General features: G+C 37.7%; 1 protein-coding gene across 1 annotated transcript; it reads right to left on the bottom strand.

Annotated features, from left to right (window-relative positions):
* Positions 1-215: 215 nt before the first annotated feature.
* On the bottom strand, positions 216-17,977 carry LOC131795029 (uncharacterized). The gene is made up of 16 exons (XM_066164590.1): positions 17,911-17,977; positions 16,573-16,641; positions 15,931-16,002; positions 12,026-12,097; positions 10,450-10,521; positions 9,873-9,944; positions 9,179-9,244; positions 8,001-8,072; positions 7,283-7,354; positions 6,402-6,476; positions 5,139-5,210; positions 3,826-4,846; positions 3,365-3,446; positions 2,983-3,021; positions 1,121-2,251; positions 216-942 (listed from the first exon to the last, which is right to left on the bottom strand). The coding sequence occupies exons 6-16, from the start codon at positions 9,908-9,910 to the stop codon at positions 899-901; spliced, it is 2,712 nt and encodes a 903-aa protein (XP_066020687.1). The 5' UTR covers positions 9,911-9,944; positions 10,450-10,521; positions 12,026-12,097; positions 15,931-16,002; positions 16,573-16,641; positions 17,911-17,977; the 3' UTR covers positions 216-898.
* Between the last annotated feature and the right edge of the window lie 668 nt (positions 17,978-18,645).

The raw sequence follows: 18,645 nt of genomic DNA, 5'->3' as shown, positions 1-18,645 counted from the left end.
CGTATTATTGGTTGATCAGTCAACTGACAATCTGATTCAACTTATTTTGAACAATCCTGCAGCAACTGAATTGATTTCCAGCATCAAAGGTGATTTTTCCAGTTATAAGATACTGTTTACGCTATTGAACTCCAGGATGGTTCAATTATTAGAAGACAAAAAAAGTGAGAGCTAAAATTTTATGATTTTTTTTAATTAGATACTAAATGGCTTGACAATAAATTATGAAACATTTCACACTTTTTATAACATTCTCATTTGGGTTTCACTCCTGTGATACTTTTTTCTTCTATTTTTGTGCAAGCTTCTACCAAATTTTAACTTAAATCGTAGGTTAACAACATAGGTGAATAAATAAAGGAGCCAGATGAAAATACATTATCTGACCTGTGCACTTGATATATGTGTGCAGTGGAGTAAATACGATTAGTGGCGTAGCATTGTAAAAACAATTAAGCCACCTACTAAATAACATGCTAAGACTGAAGTCAATAAATAATGAGTAATAGATGCAACTGAATGCTGAGTAGATAATTAAATCATGTTTATAAGTACTAATAAACCTAATCATATTGAAACAAAATCAGTTGCGGAAACTTCTGACGACACAGGAAACGCAACACGGCCGTAAATATGCTTTCACGATTATCTATTTAGCATACCATACTAACTTCCTTTCTCCTGTAGCTGTTTGTACTTGTCTACTACAACTCAGACTATCAAAAAATGAAAACAAACATTGCGGGCACGCACTAGTCACTGTAATACCTTATATGAGTTATCCTCTAATGCTCTGGGTTAAATAAATGCATCGTTTTCATGATATAACGGTATGCAACCTTTCTATTACTAAAACGATAACTAGAACAAAAAGGACTTGATGAGTCAATGCTAGCAATTACAGACGTGTATCCAGTACCGCATCATCGTCTTCATAATCTCCTGTTGAATAACAAAGCAACTCATTATCATGATACTTTAGTTAAAATTTGTCGCCTAAAACAAATAACCTAGAGTTTTGGAGTAATGAAGAAATATTTCCTCTACCCAGACTGATGAGCGAGAAATTAATGCTCCAAAACTTTGAATTTTGGCGAAAATGGAGGGTGGCAAAACATACCTTCGTCTGCAATCAGCTGCTGCTGTCGTGAAGATTTATCTTCCACGGACTCATCAGCCTGCTGTGGGGAGTCCCCACATGCTCCTTTTGACTTCTCGTCTTCCAGTTGCTTTTGGTTGGGTTTTTCATAATCTCCTTTTGGCTTTTCAGTTTCCAGTTGCTCTTGTTTAGGTTCCTGATTCTCTCCTTTTGGTTTTCCTTGCTGCAGTTGGTCTTTCATAGGTTCTTCATGGTCTTCTTTTGGTTGTTCATAATCCAGTTGCTCTTTCTTAGAATCTTCACCGTCTCCTTTTGGTTTTTCTTGTCCAATTTGCTCGAGTTTAGGATCCTTATGGTCTTGTTCTCGTTCTTCTTGATCAAAATTAATTTGCTGCTTTTCGGTTTCTTCAGGGTGTTCTTCTTTCTCCTGCTCATCTTGTTCATTTTCCTCTTGTTGCTGTTCACTTTCGTTTTCATTTCTTTTCGACTTGTTCTTCTCTTTACTTGCATCCTTTAGCTCATCAGGCCCTGCATGGTCGACGTTCGGTTCTTTTTCTTCTTGTTGTTGAGTGCCCTGTTGTTTGGATTCCTGGTCGTCTCCTTTCAGCTTTCGCTCAGGTTTTTCATCGGCTTCATTTAGCTCCTGTTTTTCTCGTTGCGTCTCACTTACTTCTTTGTTTCCCTTTGAATCTGCTTGATAATCTTGTTCAACTTCCTGCTCAGTAGTTGGTTCTTCATGGTCATCTTTTGGTGCTTCGTTTCTTTTAGATTCAACCTGCTGCTGTTCAGTGGGTTCTTCTTGGCCTCGCTCTGGTTCTTCGTCTTGTTCACGTTTAACTTCCTGCTGTTTAGTCGCTTCTTCTGGGCCTTGTTTTCGTTCTTCGTCTTGTTCACGTTCAACTTGCTGCTGTTTAGTCACTTCTTCTGGGCCTGGTTTTTGTTCTTCGTCTTGTTCACGTTCAACTTGCTGCTGTTCAGTGGCTTCTTCTTTTCCTTGTTTTGGTTCTTCGTCTTGTTCATGTTCAACCTGCTGGGATTCAAAAGGTTGTTCATTGTCTTCGCCTGATCTTGCATGGTGCTCACCATCTCCTTGTTCTTCTTGCGATTCATCCTCACTATCGTCAGTGCTCCCCACTTCCTCTTGGTTTTGTACTGTGTTCAATAAAATAAACACAAAAAGGGAATAAGGTTAAAAAGTGTTTCCTCAGATGGTTGTAGTTGGCCAAATCGCCAAATTTGTTATACGAACTACACCGTGCTTTTTGCATTTGGTAACCGCATCGTGTAACTTCTCCGTCCTCAATCATTTACGCTCCGCTTTTACTCTTTCCGAATATCTCTTTGTGGCTTTGATACCTTATTAAAACCATTATTTGAAAACTTTTCACGGTCGACCAAACAAGTAGCCTATGTTGCCGTGCGTCTGTTCATTCATAGATAACATATGACGACAAAATGTGGTAACATCAAAAATGTGGTGCACTGGACTCAGCCGATTAAGTCTCCGATGTTCTTAGCCCATTTCGATTTTTTATGTGAGTGCTATATGACAAAAAGCGAAATATTGTTAGTGGTGAAAAAATCTCTAAGTCTTCCCTCCACTAAATAATAATTGAGAATCAGTCAAAGTAGGATTAAGCATATTACGTAAACAAAAATTAAAGTCATATAAATTGACTCAAAATGTGGTTGTCTGTAAACTTCAAACTGGAGGCTAAATTACTTTTTATGCGTTTCTTATAATGGCAAAAAGGTCGAACCGAATTGCTTCAAAGTTACAACAATGCTTTTCTTTGGCTTTTCTGTTTTGCTCTTGGTTTTTGAATGCTAGGTATTGCGTTCTGAAATTTGTTTTAGTCTGTGGAGAAGTGAATGGTGCGTACCTTCCTCGATGACTCTCATCTCTATTCCCTGATCTTGAACTGACGGAAAAATACAAGCAAGCGGACAAAACATCAGCAATAACAAATTATTCATTCATGAGGCAACGTCTTTTTTTATCATTTGAGGTTGAGTCAACCTATATGTTTAAATGAAATACTCAAGCTCACGCGCCACTAAATTCATACATCTGTTTGTTTCTTATTCATACAGGTAACTAAAAAGTATCTCTTGGCTTACGAGCCGATCTGATTGATTAACCCACGGTATATCTGTTCTTAAACCTGTTTAAAACGTAACTTTATGGCATGAAACCAAAAAATTAAAGAACGAGAAAAATACTCCCCAGAATGATGAAAGATTATTTAAAGTGTCAAAAATTACCTTCAACATCTTGATTTCGGCCGAGTTTTGCTACCAGATAATCCCACAATGGTTGGAGTTTGGCTCTGATGACTCCTCGAACCTTAATACATCGAAACAAAACACGAGGTTATAATCAGTAAATAGTGCTTCCTCACCAGTTTTTAAACCCTTCAAGTCTTTGATTTCCCCAGCCACTCTCAAACCGAGTGTGATACAATGAAAACGTGCACGTTTTACATACAGAAGAGAGTTCTGAGGCAAAGGGATCTCAGAAATGGCGGAAATCAAGTTTACGAGCTAATATTAAATACGGTAAAATTATACATAGTAAGACACTTCTTGGCGGTTCGTGTTCCACTTATTTATTCTTGTCGAATTTAGATATGATCTGTGATCTGTGAGTGATGATATAAATGCAAGATTTAACTTATTGGCTGAATATATACTTTTCCAACCGTTCAAGTTATGAGTACATGTACCTGTGGGGTAGACAAGGTGTAGAGAATGGGATTGATGGCAGAGTTAACCGGCAGAACAAAGACTGCGATCCAAACTGCGAGGTCACCTGGTGTACGGAAGGATTTTTCCAAGAGAGACCTCATTCCAATCGCCACAATAGGCATCCAGCAGACACAGTCGGTAAGAACAATGAAGAACACCCTTTTGGCGAGCGAGGCCTCCCTCCTCAGATCGGCTGCCCTTGCCTTGGCTTTCATTCTCCTCTCTCTTTCAGTCCCTTGCTTAGCCATGCGCCTGTTTGATGCGCAGGACTTATAGATTATCATCGTATATGCCACAACGACAAAGAGAACAAGGGTAAAGTTTAAACAAACAAACATGGCAACAGAGTACTCCCAGCCCGACGGCTTATCAGTGGAAAGCTGCAATGGCAGACATACAACTGATCTGCCATAAAAGTGATGACCTTTCTGGCGACTACCGAAGTAGTCAAAGCCCACCGTGGGAATAAATGCAATAATGCCACCAACAATCCAGATAAGGAAGCACAAAAGGTGCGTAACCTTAAGTGAAAGAGACTTTCCACGATAGGGGAACAGAACATTCTTCATGCGGTCGGCGGAGAGCAAACAAATCGTCATTACAGACACCTCACTTGACAACACGGCAATGGCACCTGTTATCTGACATGTCAAACTTGAACGCCAGTAATAGTCATGCAAATAATACTCCCCTGCCCAAATGGCATCCACCACACCTATAGTTAGGAGGTAGACACCCATAAGTCCATCGGACCCAGCCAAATGTATCAACATGATGGACTGTATCTTGTTTTTCTTCTTCGTCTCCCTAAACACCAACCGCCACACAATGACAAACACAGCACCAACCAACGACATAATTCCAATCACCCAGAGGCACTCCCTAGGAGCTCGATTTCTGAATAAAGTTTCACAACTGGCGAAGCTGTCGACATAAGCAAAGTCGCAATCTGCGTCCTGCTTCGTCACATGGCAACACATCAGGTTGGTGTCCACAGTCCTACGGTTCATAAAAAGAGTTCAAATGAACAACAAAAGGAGAAAAAAAGACAAATTTGATCCGTAGCAGGATCTAAATTTGCAAGAAAATGAAAGCGTAATAGTAATACTCTAAGTGCAGTATAACTGAGCATCGACAAATGAAATTTTTCAATTTTCAACCCTCGCATCGAGAATATTCCACTTGAGTTATATTAAGCACCCGACTTAACTTATATTAGCAGCCAAGTGCTACACTGTAAATTCGAGGGTAAATAAAGTTTATTGATTGATTCATTGATTGATTGACTTACGCAGTTATTAGATTCTTCATGTTTGAAAAGAAACCCTCTGGTAGTTCTCGCATTTCGTTGTAATGGAAGTACCTGCAAATTTAACGAAAGCAATTCAGGCAAACTTGCTCACTAATTCTTGATAATATCGACATCTTTAGCCTATTAATCACAACCATTACAAATTTCTTAAATGTTATTGGTGCATCCGCCGCTTCATTTTTCACTTATCATTCCATTCAGTTGTAATAGGACAGTGTAATCGGACAGTTGACTGTAATCGGACACCTGTAATCGGACAGTTAAAGCAGCCAATCGCACTTAGTCCACTCAGCTAATCCACCAATCACAGGAATGATCGAAATAATCATAGCAACAACCACTTATCCAAAGAAAAACTGGGGAATTTCCAAAATGGAGGAATTTTTAACTGAGGAAATTGTCCCCACTGGAGATGTTTGTTTTAGGTGCATTTGTTTTTACGAAATTTCAAATGGTTATGATAAACTGGTAACAGGACTTCTCGTCGTCCAATTCTGTCCTTAATCATACTCGTGATTAACAAATCGGACTCCCGCCTCGCGGTCGTCCGATTTTGCTGGTCACTTGTATGATTACAGATCGAACTGGACTCCACTCGGTCCTGTTACCGTTATTTATTAATCAGTTTTCCGGCTCTCTCTTGTTCCTTTTCCTGCCCAATTCTCAACAACTATTTGAAAGATAACTAACACCGAAGACGGATAACTCGTCACTAAGTTTGTAAAACATACTTACACAGGCTATGCCGAAGTGTCTTTATTTGTTATATTCATATGTCGTTAATCTTCCAATGAGCACCTGGTGCTCTCATTTCAAATTCAGGTAGAAAAGATGGGTCGCTCATTACAGGGAGGGTACTTTATGGGGAGGGGCCCTCCCTTAAGTTTTTCCCAAACGTTTTCTTGTGACCAGATATGATTGTCCCAAGGAGTATAACATTTGGGCGTAAATAAAAGTATAAACTGTGCATTAATGTACAAAGCCGATCCTCACTTCTAATAGCGGCACAGTTGGTACTCTTAGTATATCAGTGGTGGTATGTATGTGAAAATCGTTTACTCCATTTTCCCTTCTTAAACAATTCGGCCAGTGGTATGATCACTTGTGCATTCATTAAAATGGGGGAGGGGTGTTTATCCGTGAGTTTTACAGCACGTGAAGGTCGCACCAACAATATCTGTCTCCCTTGAACTCAAAGTAGTTTGAACACACCTGGAATATTATCAGTTTACTCATACTCACAGGAATCGAATACTTGGGGCGACATCTTTGAATTGTTCTTTGGTAACGGTACGGATATTGTTGAAATAAAAGCTCCTATAGAAAGATGAAACAGTGAATAGTGTAGAGCGCCAGTGAGTGACAAGCATTAAAGCATAAATTAAAACAACACTGGACAGAAAATTAGCCAAGGATGGAAGGCAATATCTTCCATTTGTTCAAAATGTTCTGCAACGATAAAAGAACCTCACCGTACATTAGACAGTGCGTCATAAAATAATGTCACATAAGTATTTTCACGAATTTTCATATTACGGAGAACTTCTTCAAAGTGACAATTCGGTTATCAAGAACAAAATATTCCTTACATAAGTCGCAATTGATAGTACGGCTCCAGATTCCTTTATATCCTCGTGGCCGATGCCGATTTAATCAACCTCACGAGTATTGTCATGCTTACCCTCGAGAGGTTTTCATGGTAGAAGTCTTTGTAAACTCAGTGTTTGAATCTGGAAGGGGATACCTCAGCAGGATCTGGTTTATGGTGGTTGAAGAGACTTAGTGTCTCCCAAGCTTTTTATCTGATTTGCCTTTTGGTGGTTCTCTCTACTTCTAGTTAGTATAATCTCTTATTCAGGCTGTTTTCACTTCCGCTATCGCAAATATCTTGTCGTCCAATCATGCATGGTTTTATCCATAAGGTAAGATCTGTCGTCGGAGGTAGAAAATTGTCCGTGCTTTTGGTGTGGAGCTTTGTGGCTCTCTTGATCTCCCTGAGCTGAATTCGACTCAGATAACGGACATTTATAAGATTCCTACAATTGCATCTCGACTAGATCTTTATTAATTTTGCAGTACCTCGCTACCGTTACTCAGAGGAAAGTTTAGAATTAGATACTTACATAGACATCATGTTTTTCATGCCTTTAAAAACTTCACGCGGCAGGTATTCGATATTGTTTTCATAAACAGCCCTCGAACAACAAAGAGGACACATCATTATTATCAGAAATATAGTGCCCTCTCTCTATGATATCTTCGAAAGTTATCAGATTTTGAAAACATAGTAAAAGTACGAAGAAAACTCACAGCCAGAAATGTGTAAAAGTTACACTGATATGCAGTTTGCGGTTACCTTGCTGAAAATGTCAAAACTTTGCGCATGCTTATATTTGGACTACTATAAAAATCATTGTTCCATTGATCTGTTGAATTTTTGGGAGAATCCCTTCATCTCTAATTCTCTTCTTTTTCTGCCTTTTTCTAGAGAAATCCGAGGTGACAGTTGCTATCTTGGATGATAAAGCATCTTTTCCACAATTCTGCTAAGGTTTCTGAGCTTTATCCAATCAAAGTACATTGGCTTAAAAATTTAGCGAAACTTTGGGCAAAAGTGGTGAGATGAAGAATGAAAGGTCTATTTTCCCTACTGACCCTCTGCGGTAAAACTACAAAAATATTGAATACTTTGTATTTTCGAGAGTTACTCCTTCCTTGTTTTTGCAGTTGTATGTCCTCCAACCAAGAGTAAAAATGAATATCAAAGTTGGTTAAATATATATTTGGTCAAGAATAGTTACTTGTGCAGTCAGGTATGATTTCTATGGAATGTTCACTTACAGTTCTTCCAGTTTGGACAGGCCTTGGAACTGATCAGGTAACAGGGATACGAGGCTGTTGTTATACATGTATCTACACAATAAAATGCACGAGGCGCTCAGAAAAATGACAGAGTCTTCGATGGGGGGAAGGATTTACTAACTTTAATGGTATTTGGCAGCATACAGCTGACTGTGAAACTTAGAGATTCTTAAGTACCCTTGACCCAGCATAATCTTTTAAGGACCTCGAGACTAATTTAGTCCCGAACCCTGTCTCATACTATGAAACTGTTTCATCCTTTATTTAAGTCAGTTGTGTTAAACATGCTTATAATCGAAACCTCTTTCGAAAGTGTATTAGAGCCTGTGTATTAGGCAAACCGTTCTACTGCTCATCAGTGTGCACCAACACTTCCTGGAAAAACGTCCCATGAATGTATTTGGACCAAAACGTTGCCGTGTGCACTGTGACAGGAACAGTTAAGTTCCATCATATTACGCCTTCACCGAAAGGACTATGCTGGCCACCAGGTAAACAATGGTTAAACCTAAAATGGTAACGCTATTGTGAAATGTAAATGAATGATCGGACGTGCGCCCGTTTTCTTTTGCAATCGGGTTAAATCTCGTATTTCTGATCGCATCACCCGGAATTTTATGCTTTTAATTTGAACAACGCTTTTCTGGAACATCTGGAAAAGCTGCCAGAAAAATGGTGGTTAAGAACTGGAATCTATAGATCCCGTGTTTTCATTTAAACCCCAAATTAACTCAATATCGAAAAAACGTTTTCATAGCCGATAAACAATTTTTTCAGAAAAATAACAATTTATCACTTAAGTTTGAATTGGGTTAATCATCAATCAGCTATCGTTTCTAACGTAAGGTCCTTGTCAAGCCCCAAGGGAAGGGTGTTATTAAAGTATTGTAGGGGATGTGTTGTATTATATTTTGTTCTATCACCTTAAACATTTGAACCCTGGTAATTCTTTGTTAATGGCATCTCTTTCCAAAATGGATGCGTATTTTTAACTTTTAACTTACTCAATTAACATCCTTAAATAAACTGCTATGTCATAAGAAGATGCGATAGAGAGAGTCCGTACCGAAGCTGATTTTGGCCAACACTTCCTTTAATTAATGCTCATTAGCAAGACACTTACTGAACCAGTTACATTACAAACGTCAATCACTTACAATATTTCTAACTTGGAGAGATTTTTGAATCTTGGCAAGCGCTGAAGTTTGTTACTGGAGAGAAAGCTAAAGTAATATATAGAATGAAAAAGAAGTCAGTTGAAATAGAATTTGAGATTCTTGGAAAGGTTCAGTTGTTCTTGTTCTCTCCGAATAGGGAGGACTTTAACTTTATTGAAATAAAACCCAATTGGTTCTGGCAAAGCTATTTTGAGGAATCATAAAATTTTACACATTTTTGCTGAATACATAAACTGTTTACTCCTGATCCCGACAATTTAGGCAAAAGATACCATTGCCCGTTCATTGTTAACATGGGCGTTTTCATATCATGACGTCACTTTTCAGTACTAATGCGCCAAACTATAATAAGTCACTTACATCACAAATCAATCTTAACAGAGTTCCCTGGTTACTCAGCGAAAAAATTATAGTCACAAGTCACGTGAAGCAAAAGGCTGTGTGAGACAATTGAATTTAATATTGACCTCTTTTTTTCAATTGTTCTCGATGACCAACTCCACCAAAGTTAGCATTATATAAAGGCAGTGCGCATCTTGAAATAATCACAAAATCTAAATTCGCAAAACTCTGTTTTTAGAATGGTTATATTGCATATGTTTACTTCAAGCGCTATGAAAAACTGTATATCATAATTCCCTTTGCTGTGGAGTTTGTACTGAATGCCACTTACAGCTTTTTCATCTGAGTGAGGTTGCCAAAAACATCCATGGGCAGACGCTGAATTTCGTTGTTTGATAAATCCCTTAGAATATTTATTGAGATAAATGTAAGCGACATAAGAATTCAAGAACTTAAATCCTACTTTAAGAATTGGCTGATAGCCCGCTACTTAAGTCTTCTGGTATGAGCCAAACATGAGCCAAACGAGCCAACCAGTTTTATATACCGCAACTTGTTTTTAGATATAAATTTTGCGAATAGAGACATTTTGAATACCCCTTACCCCATAAATAATGGCCAGGAATCACTGATATGTATGCAGCAGATTCACTCAGTGAAAAAATAACTCCATGCAGTAAACTGAGAGATCTTTCTTTTGAGACAATAATTAATAGTAGGCCCACAGAACACATTCGGAGATCTAACATTAAATCACACCACTTAGTGAATCAATTCATCCGCCGGTAGCGGATCACGTCGAAGCAGAAATAAGCAAACTCTTCAAGTAGTTAAAGACCACCATCATTAATTATCTATATTGGACCCGTAACTTTTCTTTTTTTTTTTTTACAATCAGTTTTACTTACAGTTCTGTCAGCTTGATATTATTGCTAAGTATCCTTTGGGGCAAAAACTGCAACTGATTGTAGGACAAGTCCCTAGCAATGAAATAATCGGGGAGCGAAGCGAATTGAACTTGTCAAAAGTTGCAGTTAACAAACACTTTTAAATAATGGGACAAATGTCCTTAACTAAATAAGTTTTCGAGTGTCATAAATAGATGTTATGCCCACTATTATATGCATCGACTTTATTTGAACCGTATCAGGAAAATGATTTTGATGTGTCGACTTTGACCTTTCCATCGAAGATTACTGTATTTCTCATCCAACAAAAATTTATTCAACAACACTTCACTAAAACTTTCAATCATCATACCAAAAAACAGTTTTATGCAGACTAGTTTATCGAAAAACTTAATTTGGAATGCAAGATTTTTGATTCACCATGTGACAAGGCACTTAAATTCGATGAATCAATTTAAAAAAAATTGTTAATAAGCTGAATTATATATGCATTTTTATTGACCTAGGTGATGATATTTTGGTGGAGGCACCCCTTAGATAACGTCACCATTAACAACTGTTTCTTCATTATCATACAAATAGATTCCTTGTGGCTGATTGTTCGTTCATTTAAAGATAACAGAAAACGTGTTTGATGTTTGATGTGTGAGACAACGTTTAAAATTAGAGAATCACCAAATTTTTGTTAAACATTTGAGAAGGTTAACTCTCTCTGCCCCCCTCCCCACCCCCCCCCCCCTCCCCTACATCAGAAAGCTCGTCATTTAACCGGTTTTGTATTCCCTGATAGGCCTGACCCGATTGCGCTTGGCAACTTTTGAGCACCTTGTGAGGTTAGGAGCAAGTTTTTGCGATTCTAACAACCTTGAGCAATTCGTGCCTTTCTGAGTAATTTTTCTGAACAAGATAGGTTTAGAGCACATATCAAGCACGAAAAAGCCAACGATTTCATTGAAAACTTTTAAAGTTTTATGGTTTAGACTCTGAGAATGCAATCAGTAGAACTAGTTTCATTCAATCTCCTTCATATCGTTCGGCAAAGCGTCTAATGAACCATGTGTTTCGTTCCTTTAAACTCAAGAGTATATATAAATTTGGCCCATATTTGCAAGCAACTATTTAAAGCTAAGTTTCAAGCTATTTTTCTTGACCTATGTTAGCATTTATTGAGAGGAATCAAAAATTAAGCTTTTAATTTATGTTTATAGAAAAGTATCAAGAAATTTGGGTGGCAACTTTCAAAATTCAGGTGGCAACCTTTTTGGACTTTAAGCCATTTTTTCAGAATTTTTCTAGCGGTTCGGTGAGAACCTTTCCAACATAATACGGGCACAATCGGGACAGGTCCACTCCCTGATAATTGACAGAATCAACTTTAATCGCTGAAAACTGACGAATCATTATCATTAGATGTTCAGTGATAAAAATCTTTTACTTCAAATTTGCGAAGATTAATAGATTTATTCTTAATAATTCAGTGCTATGTTTTAAACTAGTTGATAACAGTGGATCTCATACAAACGCAATGTACAGAATAGTGATATCTCTAAAACTTTTGGAAAAAATTGTTACTTACAATTCTTCCAAGTCAGACAAATCAAGAAATATTTCACGTGATAGCTCTTTCAACTGATTGCCGCCCAACCGCCTGCATTGGGAGAACAACAATATAGTTTTAAATTTAGCAAAATGTATTGAATTACGGTTTGCATGGGTAATCACATGATTTATCATTGAAGCTTATTTAAATAAGCGTTTAAATTAGCACGAACACATTTTTGAGACGAACAAAAGCCTCTTGGATTAGTGCAATTTTTAGTCTGAAAAATTAACAAGTAATATAATATAAAAGAAAAAAGGAAGAAAGAAGATCAAAATAAGGGAAATTTTGACACCGCACGCTGCTATTTTATTTGAGATGCATCCAAATGATTGGCCGAAACAGATTACAGTGTTTGTTAAATTCAAACTTTATCAAGACTTTCATTCAAAATTTATTCAGCTGTAAGGTTGGAAACGTGTGCAGATTGATTTTAAACCATTCAAAAACGTTCTGAAGAAAATTCATTGTGCAGTGATCAGCAAAAGTGCCCGGCTTGTACTGGTCTATCAGATTCAAACTCGACTATTAAAGCTTAGCATCTGTTAGAACTGGACCGTCGCTTTCAAATCCTAGGTGCGCGCTTTGAGCGGCCAAGCATGAGAGAAACTTGTCAGTTTTTAAGGGTCTTCACCATGGTCTGTTCTTCTTGATACCTCATTATAGATGTGACCGCACTCGCAAAGACTTCAAACCCGAATGTAAAAGTAGAAATTGGTTTTCCTTCGATGCTGCTCATAATGGGCCGGCTCCTGCACTGTGATTCGTGACCTTTTCCATCCTTTTTTGAAGGCTACTACCCACCCCAATTGTTTTCATCACGTTGCATCATTGGCTCAACGGTTGGCTTTTAAAGCGGACATTGTCATTCAATTCAGTTCCGTTAGACTCTGAGGTAGAAGGTACCCAGCCATTGCATATTTGGAGGTCCTCGCTAGACAAACCGCTTGAAGAGAGCTACCGGAAACCTTTTTCAATCAGGCTGGAAATCTATGTTCTTACTCTAAAGCTCGCCCTGTCTCGTCTTTTTTGGACCTTCTGTAAACGACACGAACTCCACGCGTTCGTCATTTTTTCATAGTTGAGTCATCTTACTTCATTCCACGATGCTCTTGACGGCCACGGGAACCAAAAGATAGCATTTAAAGCCACCACATAGAAGAAATAAGAGCGTGTGGAGTTTTAGAACCAAAAGTTTCTGCCTTCCATTGCACCTCTTCTTCCTCTTCAGTAAAACTTGGCGCTTTATGCGGACGTCTGCTTTTGTTATGGACCTCTCATAGTCTGACTTGTACATCTAATTACCTGTCGAGTGTAGCTATCATCCCTTTTAGGCTATTAACTCGTATTTTCAATCATTTTTCGTTTTAGAAACTTTCAAGTGATTTGTTTCATTCGCTGGCTCTTTTTTCCACGATCCTGTTGTCATTATTTTTCGCGGCTTAAAACCATGTTTTCACACATTCAGCCCGGAAGAAGCTCTCTTAATTGCCGCTCTCGCTAAGAGCGGTCCTCTCGACTTCCCGTCGGAAAAAAAGTTTTCTTTTATTTTTTGCCCATGAAAAGGGTTTAGGACACATGTTTTAAAAAGAGTTAAAAGTTAAAATTCTCAATAAAATGTAAAATTCTTCGGTCCATTTTAATAAATTTCGATTCTAATTCGTTACACCAACTAATTTTGGTTTCAATTTGTAGAACTCGCGAAACAGGCCATATGGCAAAGGGGAAAATTTGCACAATCACGTCACGCAATGTATCAAGCCGGTTTTGTCAAGTTGATTTTGATGGTCGCAAGGAAATATCGAGTTTTTCGTTCTAAACCGTTGTGGTCCATAAGAGCGTAACATTATTAATGACGGAAACAAATTTGCAGAAAGGAGGGCTAGTTCATCGGGTTCTGTGAACTAAATATCTGGAGAAACTGCAAGAATTGTTTCAGAGTGTATGCGTGTTGTTTTGTAAATATAAACACTGTAACCTATTTTAACTTGTTTTTGTGTCCTTTTAAGCAACGCGATATGTCCGTTATGACCACAGTGCCAAATTCCCTTCTTTAATTTTGATCTTCTCCACACTGTGCGTAGTTCATGACCTGATATTTCTACATAAATTATGAAGAAAGCGCCTTCCGATCACCTTTTTCTACTTTGTAAGTCACGCAAGCGCGCAAGCCGATCACGTTTACGCAACGTTTTGTAGGACAACTCGGCATCTAATCTCCATTCAGTCGCTATGAAAACCTAAAATCCTCAACGTAGAAAATGAACGAACGAAGTTTGAACGGTCAAAAGGAGATCTTGGTTCATTTTCAGAATAATGCAAATGATCTTTGACACGAGCGCAATTGAGCAAACACATAAATTGGCGTTGTTTTTAAGAAGATGGTGGATGGAAGCTAGAGATATACCCGCGAGTTTAAGGCCATCCGTGACCTCATTGGTGTATGAAGTATGCACTGATATGCTTTTTCAGCCCGATTAACGCCTGCATTTTGAGAATTCTTTCGTACAAAGTAGTGAGTTTTTGATATGCAAATTAAGGTCGAGGAGAAGGGTCTCCTCTAATCACGCTGGAATGAAAAATATTTCAGCTGAAGTTTCCATATTTTGTCTGTGAACTAATTAAATACATCTTGTAACTTGTAGCGTGATAGAATTCCGTGAGCTTCATTGTTGCAGTCGCTGCGTGCTGGACAGAATCTTTGAAATGTACACTTTCGATCGCTGTCCACAGAGGTGGTCCGGCCAAAAATCATTTTTGGCTTGTGGCGACGCAAAAAAAGAGAATTGGAAAACAACTTAACTATTTTTGAAACATGTGTCCTAAACCCTTTTCATGGGCAAAAAATAAAAGAAAACTTTTTTCCGACGGGAAGTCGAGAGGACCGCTCTTAGCGAGAGTGGCACTTTAAGTGCGACTAGGTACGTGCAAACCCAACTTATTGTGTGCAAACACGTCGGCCGTTCTTCTCTCATATCTGCGAAAGAAACTTTTCTTTTATTTGTTTTTGTTGGTTTCTCTTGTTTTTAAGCCAATCAAAGCTCATTTGTAATTTTAACCTTGTGTTTCAAATTTACAAACGTGTTACATGAGAAATGCAACCTTTTGTAGCTGATCAGAACTGTGTAATAGTTTCGTGCACCTACTATACAATTATCAGTGTAACAAATTAGAAATTAACTATGAATTGATCACGGCAGAAAATATTTTCAGAAAGTCGAGCCAAAGAAGTAGAATTCTGTGATAAACAGGACAATGTTGTCCCTATTAAAGGCTAGGCAAGAGGTTCAGTTTGTCACTTACCGCAGTTCAAATTTTCTTCATGACTATCCAGTTTAAATGGACAAGGCAATTTTATCTCATTTGACACTGACCAAAATCGCACTCATCTTGTATGAAGTCAATGTTAACTCATACATCATTTCCAGCACCATTTCATGACTACTTCCATAGGGACGATCTTAGAGTCAGTAAACCACGCTCGGGTTGTTTGTAGTTTTAGTAAGGTCAAAGTGGGTAAAATAAATTCTTCCTTTTAAGTTATTTTCTTCGCCTTTCAACCGTTCCTGCGATCCAGGACGACTCAAACAAAACTAAGGTCAGCAATGACGATTAAGTGATAGATGCATTGTATCTTACTCCTTTGATAGTTCATTCAGTTAGTGATCGACTCCTGATCAGAGATTGCAATTGACACCGAAGCCCGCTGGTTACAGGTTAATGTGCCACCAGAATATTCGGGTGGTGTAAGTGGACTAACTAAAACGAGCTTTCCATGCTGAAATGTTGGTCATTTCTTAAGTTCAGGTTTTATTCGAATTTCATATATGTATAAATGAAAAAATTTTCGCCGCATAGTTAAACAATTTAGTACCACTCACAGATATTTTAGCTTATCCTGCCCCGCAAACAAGTTTTCAGGTAACTTTTTGATGTTGTTGTTTCCCAGCCACCTGTAAGATGCACAATTCTTTTCTTAGCTTCAGTCTGTCACGCCATGTAATCAGTTCTGTCTCTGAGGGTAAGCTTTAGAAATCTACTTACAGTACACTTTCAACAAAAACAGTTCTAAACATACATCAATTAATAGACGGTAATCATGAAATTGATGATTCCTGTTTTTTGAGATATCTATTCTGTGGTTTCAGTGAAATCCCGTCCGATTCTGGTAAATATTGATGGGACATGGAAATGAAACCTTGGGTGATCTTTAAACTTCTTCTGAAAAAAGCAGCCTCTTTGAGGGCTATAAACTATCGATTAGTCGTCCAACGGGTGAGAAAGTCAGTGTTTTCGGGGGGAAGGGAGGGGGAGTTGGAGTGGGTGTCTGGGTGTCAAGCCCCCGTCCTTAAAAATTTCTTATAGAAGATTTATACTAGCATTTTTAAATCTTCAAATTAAGTTTGCTAGTTGGAATTCAATTTCATTTTCAAACAAAACGCTAAAAAATTGTTTGGGAAAATGGGAAATTAATCCAACTGAGCGGCAGTCAACTGTCTAAAGCTTCAAGATTAATTACTTACAGATCGTATAACTTGAAACGATGGAATATATCAGGAGGAAGAGTCTCCAGTTTGTTGAAGTCCAGGGTTCTGTGTAAGAAGATATTTACATTAGGAGAGCAGCAGATACGTTAGAATATTAAGACATGCTTCAACAGTTCGTCTGTCATCTTAAGTTTATTAATTTTTTTTTATTTTTGAATCGTTTTACTTTTGCACTTTTTCACATTTATACTCTGAAATGATTGAACTGAGAAGTCTGAAAAAACTGTCGAAACATGTATTTCAGAATCATAATTATTGTTTCTTTTCTTAAAATGCAATGTGCCTTCTGACAGCGTGGATGACCTCTAAGACTTTTTTGAAATAAGTTTTGAAGCTACAAGTCCGAACTACAAGAGGTGCATGTGTCCACGTCTCATATGAATTTGCTTTCCTGACAGTCGCAAGTACAAATTTTTTGAGGGATTACGATTAATTTTTTTGGCCATCGAACTTTTGACCGTTAACTAGCTCCTCTGAGTGATTTTTGAGAATAACAGCGAAAAAATGAGTCAATGTATATAAGTTTAACTAACATGAAGAAACGAAAAGAAACCTCTGGAATCTCATTATTTTGCTCTAATAATGCTCGAAATTTGAGTTTATGATATTATGAGAACATTTGAAATTTGAATTTTACATCAATCACAATTACATCGACAAGAATCAGATTTCTGAAAATACGAACGAATTAAATTGATTTAAAATTGGCAATTTTGGGTGCAACATTGTTGCCCGATGACTTATCCAACATTGGGAAGGAAAAAATGGCTCGAGGAGTAAACAAACTGAAAAACAATTCAAAGGGGAATGTTGGCAAGGACTTATTCGTTTTCTTAGACTCAGGTTTCATTCTTTTTTTAAAACGAAATTTCAATTTTTTTTACTTGCTTGACCTTGAACATGCCTCGTCAAATAAAAATATTTAATACTACCAAATAAAGGATTATTCTTATAGTACTAAGTGAAGATTTTCTCTACAATTTAAAACTCAGTGGTTTTAATTTTCAGCCCCCGTATATTGGAAAAGGTTGTGTTGCAAAATGCTCAGAGGACCTTCAGTGTAAGCATTTTACTCGTCTAAAGTAGGATGAAAATCCAAAACTGCTTAACTTACACAGTAATTTGGTATTATCAACTGAGTTAAAAACGTAAATTGGCCACCTTAAGGAGTTTCAACGCTGACGTTTCAAGCGTTAGCCCTTCGTCAGAGCGAATAGAATTCCATTTATCAACTCATTTGATAACCCTGTTATACTCTCCCACCGACGCAGCACCTCAGTTTCTTTAGAAACTTACCCACTTTACTTAACTTACAGGTTTTCAAATCTGGACCAACCTGACCGTTCAGGTAGTTGATTGGAGGACAAATTCTTTAAGTTGTTGCTATTCAGGAATCTGCATCGTCAACAAGGAAAAAATACTAGTAAAACTTTTATTAATGGCTTCATTTGATTTCTTCTGGTTCTGTTGATATAGACTTAAAATAGAGTGAAAACAAGTGCAGACACCTCGTTGACTGTTTCATAAACATGAATAATTGAGCCAATATGATGAGAGATTTTTGGTATCTACGTGTAACTGAGTCGAGCACAGGCTGGTTGGCTCCTTGCAATCTCCTGGCGGACGGAGTTAATATGAAATGTATGAAAATCACAAAGGAAATAAAAGAGAAAAAACGAAATTCTGAAGAGAAAAACTACGCTTCTTTCTAAAACGATCTAACTGGTTTTTTCTTCATTTTGCCCATCTTCTCCATTCGAAGAGCAAAAGTACAGAAGACTATAAAACTAGAAAGAAAAGGGCTTTTAGGTTTTAAAATCGACGACAGCAATAGTCCCAACGATGGTTATGGAAATTTTTAGTTGCGCCGCGTAAGCTATCTCAGTTCTTCACTTGATTTACGGGTCACTGTTTGACTGCCATTTGGCTGTATGTTATTCATATTTAGCAGCTGATTTATCATGTTTGAGGTTTTACAGATTTTATCGGATTTGACCTTTCATGCATTTTTGCTACGCAGTTACCGTGTGAGCTATTTCGCTCTTGGTT

The sequence above is a fragment of the Pocillopora verrucosa genome, chromosome 1 (genome assembly GCF_036669915.1).
Source record: "Pocillopora verrucosa isolate sample1 chromosome 1, ASM3666991v2, whole genome shotgun sequence".
Taxonomy (NCBI): Eukaryota; Metazoa; Cnidaria; class Anthozoa; order Scleractinia; family Pocilloporidae; genus Pocillopora; species Pocillopora verrucosa.
Note: the sequence above shows the minus strand (reverse complement) of the source record. Positions and strands in the feature narration are given on the sequence as shown.